The sequence below is a fragment of the Nyctibius grandis genome, chromosome 1 (genome assembly GCF_013368605.1).
Source record: "Nyctibius grandis isolate bNycGra1 chromosome 1, bNycGra1.pri, whole genome shotgun sequence".
Classification (NCBI taxonomy): Eukaryota; Metazoa; Chordata; class Aves; order Nyctibiiformes; family Nyctibiidae; genus Nyctibius; species Nyctibius grandis.
Window position 1 is genome coordinate 5436948 of NC_090658.1, and position 14212 is coordinate 5451159.

The 14212-nt window shown below is 38.2% G+C and overlaps 1 protein-coding gene across 4 annotated transcripts in view; it reads left to right on the top strand.

Moving 5' to 3' along the window:
* Positions 1-14212, top strand: part of PLCB1 (phospholipase C beta 1) — a 405252-nt gene that overhangs the window by 292541 nt on the left and 98499 nt on the right. For all 4 annotated transcript variants that reach the window (XM_068414808.1, XM_068414791.1, XM_068414782.1 and 1 more), the window contains exons 12-14: positions 3697-3779; positions 10519-10603; positions 11097-11274. In XM_068414808.1, coding sequence (XP_068270909.1) covers positions 3697-3779; positions 10519-10603; positions 11097-11274 — 346 coding nt within the window. The remainder of the gene's footprint in view (positions 1-3696; positions 3780-10518; positions 10604-11096; positions 11275-14212) is intronic.

Genomic DNA, 14212 nt, shown 5'->3' on the forward strand with positions numbered 1-14212 from the left:
AAAGGGATTATATGGTGTGATAGTCTGTGCCATCTGGGGACTGGGCTCAGTGCCCGGGTCCATACTTCTCTGCGTGTCTCTACATCAAGTCTCACAAAGGGGGAGAAACAGGGTAGACCACAGTCAGGGCTGAGAGACCAGGTATTGCCACCACAGCTGGTTTTACACAATGTGAATTGAGTCTGTGGATGGGTCTGGAGCCAGGACGATAGGGAGGAAGGACTGGTTTGTATTACAGCTCCATAGCGTGCAGCAGAGAGGAGAGCTGAGATGAAGGTCACAAGGATTTGAGCAGCAATAAGCAATGTGTCAGTATACCCTTTTTCTTTTCTCTGCCTGGTAAATGGGAGTGGAAACAAAAGTGCTGAACTGAGGTGGGAAACAGCAGCTATCATGGAAATCTCCACAACTTGCAAGCCTTTAAATTCCTATGGACAGAGAGCAGGCGACTCGTGCCCAGTTGGGCAGGTCCCATCCACAGGGACCAGACACCCAACATTATATTAACTATTTAAAAAATGAATAATGGTGTGTGCAGTGTTACCCTTATCCCTGATACTTGGGATTAGATTTGAAGCACTGGAGGATGAAAAAGAAAAATTAGTATCTTTGGAGAGCGTGAGGGGGTATTTGTGCCATTCAAACCCTAAAAATATCATCTGTATTTCTGAATTTCATCTTCCATTTCCTTTTTCTATAATAAAAGGTAGATACAATACCCTTAGCAATAACCTCAAATTGTTATCTTCTTGTTAAAGATGTTTTTGATCTGAGGTGTTAGAGGAGCAGGATGGAGGTGTTCTCCTATAGTACAAGATTGGTAGTCAGCACAGCTTATAATGATACATCAGGATATCATTTCTGAAGTCTGAAGAAGTAGCTCTTGTTCATCTGAGACATGAACTTGCTGTGGAAGAAAACACAACTTTCTTGCACGTTTGTTACTAACTTTCCAGTTATGTTTTATGAAGCCAATTATGTTTATATGCATAGAGTTTGATTGCTAGAAGTCCTTTAATTAAGGAAGATAGCTCTCAACTCCTTTGGTCATGAGCAGGAATTTAAAACAAAGTTAATCTGATTCTTAAAAGGATCTCATTAGCAGGAATGAGGATTATCCCTGGTTATTTAGATGTCCAACCCTAGGCATTGTGTTTGCAGGAGAGACAGTGGAAGGTATTTTAAACCTACTCAGAAATATTTCGTCTGTCACTTCAGGGCAAGTATTTTTTCTCAACACAGAAAAATGTAAAAATGTCTCGACTGCTGGTTTCTTTTCAGCATGGGAAGCACGCTGCTTGGCTGAGGAGGAGCAAAATGATAGTGAAATGATGTGTCAGAAGTGTGCGAATCAGTTCAGAGTGATCACTGGGTCTTGAATGCTGAATCATTTATCAGCTCACGTGTTTGGCGTGACCATGGCACACAATGCTCCTGTTCAGTCTGTCAGTTTTCACTGCCTCAGATAGGCTTTCTGAAGTGCAGAGACAAAAGCAATATATACTTCCCCATCCTCGTGTTGCTGAGGTTCTTGTGGGTTTTTTGTTTGACTGGTTTTTACCTTGCTTCATGACATAGAGAAATCAGTAAGGCTTTTCTCAGCTGTAGATGGTGAGCTGCTGTCAGGGTGAGATCTTATAGGGAACCAACAATATTTTTCATGCCATAACAGGGAATCTGTGCGTGTGTACTTTATATATACCTTGGAGACCTGTTTCAGGCAAGTCCTTCTGCAGCTGGAGTAAAATATGGAACTTAACATGTTGTTCCTCTCTGACCACAGAGAATTTGCATTTACATTTGAATGCAATGCCAGGCTGAATCACCAGCATACCCGTTTCTCTGCTGAACCAATGTCTGAGCTGCTCATCCTCAGATTTCATCAGTGTAATCCTGATTTTACTCTTTCAGGTTATTTTCCCCACACATGCTGGACTTCATCCCTTTTTTCAGTTGAGAAGGCAATTGAAAATAAATTATGAATTTACTCCACAGCTTGAGCAGCGTGTAGGAGCAAGAAAGGCCTTAGGACTGCTCTCCGCAGTACCTCTTACATCCAGCCTCAAGTGTTCTTAAGCATGTTGCTGCATAACCAAGGGGAGGGTGCAGGTGGGTGGAGACCAAGCCAGTGCTAATGATCTAGATGGAGAGCATCAGGGTGGGAGGACTCAATATTTGTAACCCCATTCTCAGCACTGCTGTTCCCTTGTAATGGCAAAATTGCCTTAGATGCTTTCGAGAATCCCACCGCTTCTGAACAGCATTAAGGTGGCACCAGCACTTAGTGATTCACTGGAGCTGGAAAGAAAGTGTGGAGCGGGAATCACTCCATCATGTGTTTCCCCCATGGGAGAACTGCTGCTGTGAAACTTCAGTTTCCTACCTGCCTTTGTCCAGCCTTCTGCACCATTTACTGTTCTTCCAGTAAATGCTTTGCCTTTCCACTTTCTTTAAGGGCTAGAAGTGGTCTCAGCTGAAGCACGACTGGTTAGTGATATGTGAAGCATTTAAATATTTGGTGATTGCAGTTCATTAAATATAGTCATTCACCACCTGTGTGTGCTGAGAGCTCTAGTTTCTCATCCTGTAGGAGATACTACAACAATTTGTGCCTGAGCTGTGTTTTATTTTCTGTTTACATGAAGACTGTAAATTTTGTTTGTATCCTCGCTCATATCAGCAAATCTTGAGATGGCTTGTGCTTTCCTTCCAGCCCTGGATTCTGCAAGCCAGCATCAGAAGAATGTACCAGAAGCTCAGCTTTCTTTTTAGGAAGTTGATTTCTTACTGCTGTGCTTCTCAATTGAGTCTTTAAAAGTACAGAAAATGAACAAAAGGAATCCCCAGAGGAGACCTGTTTAAAATAAATATATCTTTTAGGTTTTAGTCATCCTTATGATTTAGGAGGGAACAGGCTTATAAACAGTTCTTATAAACTCCAGAGTTTGACAGCAATGTGTATGTGTTTGATAAATTCTTGTGAAAAAATATTTGTGTTCCAATAAGGAAGCACTGACTAATTTGTAACAGTGAGTGCATTACTATATTGTGCACCCCACTAAAATTAGTGTCGTCAAGTGATTCCTCTACTAGATTTACAGTTGCCATTTTCCATCAGAGCTGAAAAGAAACTTCTACAGAGGTTTCAGTTTCTGAGCCCTCTGATGATTACCACGCAGCCAAGTGTTTTGACTGAGTAATGTTTTTTTCTCTTTTTCTTTCTTTTGCCTTAAAGGGATTTCTCTCATCAAAAAAACAGGGAACTAGAACTTACGAGTCAGAGTAACTAAGGATTTATGGATACGTGCTTGTGCTGATGATGTTTAGAAGATATGTCTTTGTCAGAGCATGTTTATTAACTATGCAAAATAGTTCATGAAAGTCATAGCTTCAGGCATGGAGCAACTCCACACCAAGACCAAGTTTTACATTTAAGCTATTGGTTTAGGCAGACGTAAGTCATTTCTTGAGAAATGCGGTGCTTGAGGCTCATCAGACATTTTGGAGATTTGATTACAGTTGAGGTTGAAAAATTTGGTTGCTGCAGAGCTTTCTGGGATGTTTAGAACAGAAGGTCTGATTTCTGGCAGTTTGGGTATAATTTCAGACCTCTTTGGGTCTTTTCTGTCTTCAAAGACCAAAACGCTGTTTCTTTAGAGACATGAATTTGTAAGTGTATGTATTTTGATTCTTTAGGAAGTAATAGAAGCTATTGCTGAATGTGCATTTAAGACATCGCCCTTTCCAATCCTCCTGTCCTTTGAAAATCATGTGGATTCGTAAGTAATTACCATGTTTTCCTGTATGGTGTTACATTTTTTTATAAGGTCTAAGCACTGAATTAAGTATGCACTTGTGACAGTTTTATTATATGACATGATCAACAGCTCTTACCCCAAAAGAAACTTGGATCGGCCTCAGGAACCAAGATGATCAGAATGAATCAGGCATGTTCTTAAAAACCTTCCTGAATTAGAACCTTTTGTATGAAAGAGAAAGTTGGAACAATTGTGAGACAAATTCTATTAACTTTACAGTCTCAGTATGTCCTGCTGAAATGTAGCGGTCCTTCATCAAAGACAAAGAAGCAATATTTCACCTGCTTATGACCCTGTTCTGCGCTATGAGCATATTCTGTGCACAGAATTTGGTGTTTCTTGTGTGTTAGAAGTAGAGGCCAGAACCGTAGACCTAACTAGGATTGTGAAATAGCTGGTATGGATGGCCAGGAACTGTTCAGTTTCTGCCAAAAAATACCAGTTTGCCTAAGCTATTTTCTTTTTCCTTTTTTTTTTTTTTAATTAGAAGTAAAGGAAAAATTTTCTGTGTAAGAAAAGAAAAAATAAGTGAGAATGCTTCTAGATTTGTCCCAGTGATGTATTTTTTTATCATTATTGTTATTATTATTGTTTTGGTTCTGATTTTTCTTTTTTCAAGTTTGACATTAACTTTGGTTTTGAACAGAGAGACCACATGGTTCAAAGTGGGGTGACATTGACACATAACATGTGCCTTATCTTTGCTTGCCTTTTCCCCTTTTGTTTTCTGTTGTGAAAACATTTTTGACACTTCTGGGGCCAGTTTAGAATAAGAAACTTCTTTTTGTTTTTAATGTGAAATAAAAAGTAATCTTTGGGGCAGCTATGAATGATTTAATACAAATCAGAAAAGATGTTGGCACTTTTGCTTCTTGAAGAGGAAAAGGGTGAGGGCTAACTGCTTTTCCATTGTTTTAGGAAGAACATTCTCGTCATAAGGGAAGGAACTGGTAGAAGAAGCTATGTAAGAATGTTTTTAAGAACAAATGTGACAGTACTGATCAAAAATTATGTAGGTAGAAAAATTTAAACTCTGAGAGCTCCCCTACATTACCTGTATACCTTACAGTAAAAGTTTACGCTACCTTTTGTGGGCAGATATGGGCTTGCCCTGCGCACATTTAAAGGCCACATGGTTATGGTTCAGACAGCTACCTGTTAAATCCTGCTTAGTTAGTTCTGTCTTCCTCTGAAAGACCACACAGATACTGTATTTAATGTCTTTCTCTAATCAGTCCCCTCACTCTTTTTTTTTTTTTTTTTGATATAAGTTATATCACTTTGGACTTGCTTATGCTCACCTACTGCTGTAGGTTTTAACTCTCAATGCTTTTCTCAGTGATTCCAAATGCAACCTCTGCTCTTTAGAAAAGATCTCAACCATCATTCTTCAATGTATTACATTTTGTATTCATTCTTCTGTATTTGTTAAAATATACATTCACTGTGTTACTATAAGGCAGAGAAAAAGCAACATCTAATTTATTTTAACCAGAAGGGTTACATTTTTCTTCCTGTAAAGTCATTAAGACTTACATCTTCAACTGTTCCTGGGTGATCTGTTCTATTTTAGGAAAGTAAAGTAAAATGTATAAAATAAACTCCTGTCAGATCTAAGTTATGTACAAAAGTGGCTTTAAAACTATAAGGTGAAACACTATCAAAATTAAAGGTGGTGTGATACTGCAGGAATATGTCAAAAAGGGAACAGAATTACTGCTGCATTGCTCAGGTTTTTACAGTTTGACCCACAGAGACCATTGGACCTTTCTCTTCAGAAATCTACAGTCATGGAATAATGAATTATCCCCAAGTGTATCATTTGATGTCCTTTTCCATGTGTTGCTATGCCACAGGTTTTTAGCAAAGCAAGTCCGCAAAAACAATATCAAGTATTTTCTCTTTCTGAGGCTTTATTGCTGTTTATTATTTTCTGCTGCAGTAAATCATCAGACTTAATGTGTATGATTTCTAATTTTGCTTTGGCTGAAAACAATTTCTAGTTATTTTACTGACTGCTACAATTACCCTTCATTTCTTCACTAGCTGCTAGAGAAATCTGCAATTAGTCATGCCACTCACAGAAACTTTCACCTAATTTCATGGCATGCTCCTTTTGTCTTTTCATTTACTTGGATTGTTGTTTTTCTCCTAGATCTTAAAGGTGGGCTTTGCCCTGAGTATTAACAAAAAATGCTAAGTGTTTTTATAGAATTGCTATAAAACAAATCCTATGACATCAGTTCCTACTGTTGGGCGACCAAGTTTTTCTTCTGATTTTCAAGTTACGAGAGTCAGTATTCATGTGTGAAGTGCTGGTCCCGTACAAATAAGTAGAAATTTTGGCGTTGGCTTAAACAGAAGTATGATTTTAGCCTGTGTCCTGTATTCATGGCTTTTAAACAGACTGTGATTATCAGAGGTGAATAAGTTTTACATCACCACCGTAGATAAGACAGTGTTCATCACCACTGGACTTCAAATGAAATTTTTCTTCCTTCTGGTTTATGTTCATGAGAATATTTTTAACACTTTTTGTCCACCTAGGGAACAAATGACTTACTAGCACATAGTGTTAATCATCTCATTTTGCTTTCTTGCAATGTTTTTCCTAGAAGGACTCTTATCTCATCTCTTTACAGCATGTGAAGAATTTTCATTTCCTTTACTATAACGCCACTGTGTAGTATATTCATTCTTGCCTATCCTTATACAATAAAAAGTTTAGAAAAAGAGGCAAGCATATAACTTTTAGAATATATAAAATTATGTATGCCATCATTTATATTGAAGTGAAAACATGCACACTGAAAAAAGACAGTACTAAGAAACGATGTGGTTCTATCAAAAAATAGAAAAGTGCCCTGAAAATGTTAAAAAGACCTCAAGAAGACCTTGACGTTTGAAATTGGGCTTGCAAGAAGATAAGCAATCTGCAGATCTGAAAGCAGACACTCTATAATTAGAAATGCACTGATGACATAGCAAAAAGGTTAAGTGATCCTTGAGCAGTATCCATGTAAGATTGCTTCCAAGATTAAATTTAATTACAGTTATCCATATTGCTGGCTTCTTGCTGGAATTGTTATTTCAAATATTAACAGGATTTTTATCACTTTTTTGTTCCTTCACTTGAAATTATTTTAGACTCTTCCAGAAAGGATCTGTGTCTTTGTCTTATGCAGAAGGATCTCTGCTGAAGTGATAATAATATAATGTTAGGAACAGTAATTGTGCAGTAGTGCCAAAGACCGTCTTTGATTGACCTTCATAATAGGTGTAATACAAACACAGTAAAACAAAGTACAAGCAACACAGTAATAGTAATGAAAACATTTCTTAATAGTCTTTACATTTCCATATCTCCGGGTATCACTTTCCCCCTTTATCTTCCCTTGCCCTGGCACATTTTGGGGGCATATATAATTAGTCTATGTGCTACCCGTCCATGTCTGCATAGTGAAAATCATAAAGCAGATAAAGTCAGCTCTTTTGAGGCAATCAATTTTCATTACAATACATGAATGCTGAGAGAATTTTCAATAACAGTAGATGTGGACCAGGAAATAGCTGCTTTTTTGTTTCATAACACAAATGGGGAAATATGTTGATGTAGAAAAATTGGTATTTCAGTCTGTTGCTCTGGTTCATAATTTTAAAAGACGGAAAAATAAAAAGAAACTGATATTCCAACTTTTAAAATACTATAATAGTAATACGTAATCTATACTATTGCTAATGATCTACCTCTTGAAACAAAAAAAGAAATATATATATATATATTTAAAAAAAAAAGAGCGCACACACAAAAAATACCACTCAGTTAAATGCTGGTGCTCCTAAATATTTTTTACTCCCTCTAAGGAGCTTTTAAAAATATATGTGCATGTAGTCCAGTTCACAAAGACAAGTAATTGTATAATGTCAAGATTTTCCTACTTTGTCCCTGTCTACTACTGCAAGTTTTTTTTATAGTTTTAGAAACCATTATTTTTTCACATAATTTTTCCTTTTCCTTCTTTCCGCCTCTGGGATGCAGTGACATTGGAATTTATATGCTAAACCAAAATTATGTTGTATTACATTTGTTTGAAAAAAATGAAAGTGCTCACTGTGTTCTCCTTGAGGTAAACATGTAATTAAACACCAAAGATGAGAAGAATTTGTTCTAGCTGTGGTGATAGTTTGAAATTTATTAGTTTTAACTCTTGCGTATTTTTTCAGTTTCACATCAAGAGTTCTTTCTGGAGTTGACGTGGCCATTTAAAAATGCTGATGTCTCATCTAATTACTACAATTTCAATAATTGTGTTCTTTTGATTCAAGGAGATGTCCTTTGAACTGTCTGGGTTCTAAGAGCATGGGTCTATTGCAAATATACTCTGGTGGAGAAGACTAAAATAGAATTCACTGTAATGACCCCTAGACCTATAGCCAATACCCAGTCTGCCAGCTTACTGGAGCGAGGTGCCTTTATTTGCCTTGGTAGCTGGTGGTTAGAAATAGCTAATGCGCTGTCATAGCCTCGTCTGTTCTTCCCATCACCTTCTCACTTGTGGTTTCTTAGTTCTACTGCCTTGCTTGTCTTCGTCTTAATTTTCCATCCTCAGCTAAAAATGGCTTTTAACTTTTTTTTTGCAGAATTGGCTGCACACAAAAGAAAGCATCAATGAAATGCTGTAGTGATTTAAACTGCGTGTAGCACTTGCGTAGCGTTGTGGAATAATTCAAAGCCTCCTCGCAGTGTGTTTTGTCAATGACTGAGCTAATGACCAGTTCACCCCGTATCTGCTTCAAGGGACATCCAGAATGCTGATCTCAGGGAAATTACTTTTTCAGATTCAAACGCCACCCAACCTTTATCTCAGCTCTGGTTTGGCCTTGCTGACCCCAGGAGGAGCTGCAGTGCCAGGTGCTCAGGTGGTAGCTAAAAACAAACTAGACACAGCGGTTGGTGGACTCTTAGTTTGCAAGAGAAAAATGAGCACTCCTTTTTTCCTATATCCTCAGCTCTACGTTGTCATGAAAAATGTCTCCATGGTAACATAACTGCTTATATCATCGTGTTATCTTCCGTGATATGCAGATCATAATTAACGGTAGTTGAGGAAGTTACATTAAGCAATATAAACCTGTTCTTTAATCGAGACTTCTCAACAGAGCATCAAAAATGGAAAGTTTTAAAGATACCTAAGCTCAGATGTTACAGATTTTAAACAGGCACATGTAACAAAAATACACAGTCGTCTAAAATTAGAAAGAGAGTGACTGTAGCACTGAGCTGCATTTGAAGATGATTTGAGTAATATTTCTGAGCAGTATAACCTGTCTTCAGTCCTAAACTCCCGTCACTGATAACGCAGGAATTATTTCATTCTTTGGTTGTTCTTTGGGAAAATCGATTGTAAGTAGAGTTTACTGAGGTTCGGTTTACTTCTAGAGGATGTCATGAAAACCGCTGAAGTGATTTAATTTACTAGGGTGAAATTTGACAGTATCTGATTTCAAATAAAATTGAAAAATTTTTAAAAAAGGAATCTGTCCACATGCCCAAACAAACTAAAATGATCGTTGAGCAGCTCCACCTAGCAGCTTGTTACTGCATCCAGATCCTCACTAAGACAGCTGTCCTGATGTGTTGGTCCCAGTTATATACACATAACATGCATGCAGTATGTCATTATATGCATATAAAATGCAGTTATACCAGCACTCATTACAGAAGTTCTCCAAATTGGCATAGTAGCTCTTAGCAGTAGCGCAATTACATCTACGCTATCACTTCTGCCAGTGGATGTGTCAGGGGAGACCTTTCTGAGTGAGGTGGCGAGAGCAGGGTGAGCTTTTGGTGCAAACCCAGCCCAGGAGGTCAGCGCTTTGTCGTGGAGCGCAGGGCAGAGGTGCAGCTGCAGCTCCAGGCAGGGCTGAGGCTGGACACACAGGCACAGCACCCACCTCACACAGGCCTAACACACATAAGGTGGGAAAGTGGGCTGCATTTTAGCAGAAAATCTGCAGTAAAACTTAACTGCATTTCAGAAATAAGCGGTAAAACTAGCTACTTCTCTGACAGTGCCTATAACTGATGCGGCTTTGCTGGTTTTGAGACCCAAGGAATGCCTTCTGCCCCTTCTGCTGTATGGCTGTGCCCTGTAGACATGCTGAGGGAGGTGATAGGTACCTTTGGCTTGGGAAATTTAACAGAGACACCTGCAGAGGAGACTGCTTTCTGTGTGACTGTTTTGGGGTTTATGCCTTAGGTCAGGTCTGACAAAAAGAAGAAAGAAATCCAAATGGGCTTGGGGATGTGTGTGTGAGAAGAATGCCAGGCATGTGTATAAAGCAGCATAAGGAGGCAAATATTTAAACTTTGAATAAAAATGTTGCCTGAAAGAGACAAATTTGTGTAACAGTTATTTCCTTAAAGGTAACAACTGACAACCTCATTTTTTTATTTTCTATGAAGTGCATGGGACTTCTATTATTCAATTGACTAGTGCCTTTACTTCAGGTATGATCCTTTTGATAAGCTCTATCAGAGGAATCAGAATAATTGCATGATATATCTAGGTGTCTCTGAAAAATTCACAGCAATTGGATCAGGAAATTATATTTAGTTTAGGGATATTAGATATTCTATTACTGCTGCTTTCACTCTGTAGCATTAGTAGGACTCATTTCTTTCTTTTCTCCCCTTTAGCCCTAAACAACAGGCAAAAATGGCAGAGTACTGCAGATTAATATTTGGAGACGCATTGCTTATGGATCCGTTGGAAAAATACCCGGTAATATGGTTTGGTATTTATCAGACCACAAACATCTGTGTGGATTTTTATTTAAGTGTTTCAGTCCTGTGTCATTCTTCATATATGGCCTTTCAAACCAGAGTCTAAAGGAGGAGGGGGTTAAACAACGTGAGCTGTTGGTGACTTAAGCTTATAATTTCTGATGCAGAGATTGTTCTGATATGGTGAACTGTAATCTTCTAAATGCAATTGATTCTCGTTGCTTCCATTTTATAATGCAGGCTTTCATATTTGAACTAGTACTTATTTTCGTTATTACTTTAGACATTTCATAAAGCATTTTTCTTTTCTTCTTAAGTGCTCTCAGTAGCCATGTTTCATTTCATGTTGAGGTTATCTCTTGTGCAAAATACATTTCATTTTAACAGGGTTTATAGAGGTTACAAAATTATCTTGCACCATGTGGGCCCTAAGAAATTGCCATAAGCTTGTTTCTTTTGTTGTAACAAATTTCTCTTTCTTTTTCTGAAAGCTCGAACCTGGGGTTCCTCTTCCAAGCCCTATGGATTTAATGTACAAAATTCTGGTGAAGAATAAAAAGAAGTCGCATAAGTCTGCAGATGGAAGTGCAAAAAAGAAGCTCTCGGAGCAAGCTTCTAACACATGCAGTGATACATCTAGTATGTTTGAACCTTCCTCCCCTGGAGCAGGTATGAATTGAATCTACAAATATGTTTATCCCTAAAACACAAATGCCTAATTACAGCTATAATTCAATCCATTCACATTGCCTTAGAGAGGTAAAGGTACACCCGTGTGGATCTTAGTAGGAAACAACAGTAAGTGTCATTGATCCAGGAGTCTGAGAAGGCTCGTGGCTGAGGAATCACTTATGGAGTGACCTAAAGCTCAGTGATGTGTACTAACATTTATCTGCACTGCTTAGGAAGCAGAGCGAGCTGCCAACTCCTCCACCCTTGGGTGCCTTTTCTGTGTGCCCAAGCCCAATACTAAATACAAATGTTTTCTTTTTTCTCTTGCCTCTGAGATGTGCCTACTATTTGATGCCCTTTCAGACTTAACCCATGACACAGGAGAACTGCAGTGGTTCTGCAGTGTCTTAAGATTTAGAGTAACTGTGAATGAGATATCTGTTCCTCAGGCAGGCAAGGCTCAACCCGCTGTTGTCCTGCATTGTTTGGGAACAGGTCACAGACCTCTGTGCAAAGTGCTATGGGATGTGCTTCAGTTCCAGAGACAGAAACAGGCAAAAATAATACTGCAGACAAGTATTTGTTACCATTAGGAACTGTAGGGAATGTAGCCAATGGAAAGCAGTGTATTACATTTAACTTGTTAATTATTAGCAGAATTTTTAAAATCAGAAATGAAATAGACAAGTTACTATCATTTAATGCATGAATTCTGGTAATGCCTATGGGATCTGCAGGGGAGCATTGTGAGTGTTGGTCTGCAAAAATTAGTAAGAGATGGTCTTTGTCCTGAAGAGCTTAAAACCTAACTAGAAAAGACAAAGAGAAGCACAGAGAAAAATACAAAGTAAGGATTTGCTCTGAACCACAAGAGCAGATTAGCAGCAGGACAAACAACAAAATCTGTATATCCTGATTCCCAGCCCAGTGTCTGTCCCCTGCACTAGAATTTCTTCTTCCTATTAAGACTGAAATTTTGGATTGCTGAAAGCGTAGACATGTATGCCCCAGTGGTAGAATACCTGTGAAGCAGATTGAAAGCTCTACTGGAATGTAAGTTCATTACCATTTGCCATTAAAAAACTTTTTTCCTTTGTTTGTAATTTTTTCTAAACTGTGATTAATTGAGCTGAAAATTTTCATGCTGGCAGTTTGCCTCAAGCTGAATTAAAAAAAAAAAATCCTGCTGTATTTGTGGATAACATTGTGTATCCTATTAGAAGCAAAGAAAGAATTTTCAACTATTGTGTTAAGAAACTTTGAAAAGGGCATGCTTTGGTGTAGGGCTTGGATTTCAAAGGAAGATTCATCCTGGTGTCAGGAATGATTTAATACTGTTCTCTTGATTTGCTTTAGACAAATCCCAAGCAACAGAAAAATAAGTGTGTGTATGCCAACTGACTCCTTTCCAACACTTGAAATCAACACTGGGTTCCCAACTCTACATTTTTGTTACCAGCACATAGTGAGAACCCAGTGGCAAAGTATATGTCTTGCTTTCCAAGTCCCTGATCTGCACAGAGGGTAACAGCTTTGTCTTTCAGGAGCCTCTCTGTGCGCTTTTATAGGAAAAGACCTGGGCTGTGAATCTAGATGTTGATGAAGATGGAAGGCAGGGGGGTCAGTCCCATAACAGGGTGTGTAATTTTACAAATTAACTGTGAATATTATGTCTGTATTACCTATAAAACAACCTCTGTTAACTGTAGGTTATGAAGATGAGCACTTACAAATGAGAAAATGCTAGAACTGAGATTGCAAAATTGATGTGGTCACTTGGTTCATCTGTGACTGCCAAAATGTATTACTTGTAATCCTTCTGTCAGCCATTTTTTCTCCTTTAGGACCTGTGCCTCTTTTGGAGAATGCAGTTAGTCAATATTTTTTCTCTCTTTGTCATTCAATACTTGATCCTAGATATAGCATCCTCATCTTGCAGTGAATTTCTGTGGGGGTATCCAGGCTGCATATAAGCACTTGACAAACAGCAGTGAATTTATCTGAACAATACCTCTGGGAAGTGAAATAATATTAAGCCAATTTTATCTAAGGACAGCCAAGTCTGAGAGAGCTTAAGAACAGTTTAGGGGTGACTGACAAAGAACATCCAGGATCTGATTTTTTAAGAATACTTTGTATTTTTAAGTATTCAGAGCACAGCTCTAGAGATTTCAGCGAGAGCTTACAGCTGTGAGCACGCAGCATTTCTGTAAATCAGATGCCAGATTTCTGTCTGTGAACATTTAAAAAAAAATTATTCACCATTTCATAAGGCCATTGTGGCAAGTCCCAGTGAAGAGCGTGGTTCCATGGGGCAGTGATCAACAGTCACTGTGACACCCTTCTTTTCACTGCCTTGTTCTTTATGTGCATCTCAGTATCTGCAAAGTGTAATGCTGGAGCACTGCAAGCACTATGCTCCTCTATACCCAGCACCAGTTTCTTTCTGGAGCACAAGAAGAGAAATGCAATTAAAGACTCACTAAAGGAAGCCTAATTCTTAACATTTCTTAACATTAAATATTTCAATACTCCAACTTTAATATAATCTTTACATTTAGCAAGTTGGGTATGTTATTCCGATAACTCTGTTGTCATGTATAGCTCCTGTCAGAATTACTGCTGATCTCCAGGAGAAATTTGTGCTGATTTAGCCTTCTTGAGATTTTAAATGAGTTTTTTCACAGCGATGCAAAAAATAAGGAGATCGTACTTCAGTTATAGCAAGCTTCATTGTGTCTCATGCTGCTTGAGGTCAGATTTAAACCCTAATAAACCACTCTTTTGATATGTTTATAAAACATGCCATATGAAAGCTAGGTGATATAGTAGCAATAATTAAAAAAACTATTCTGAAACAAGCTTTGCCACCAAATGGCTTGAAGATGTTCATAAAACTGATGTAAAAAGTAACTTCAGTAGGGTATAATATCTG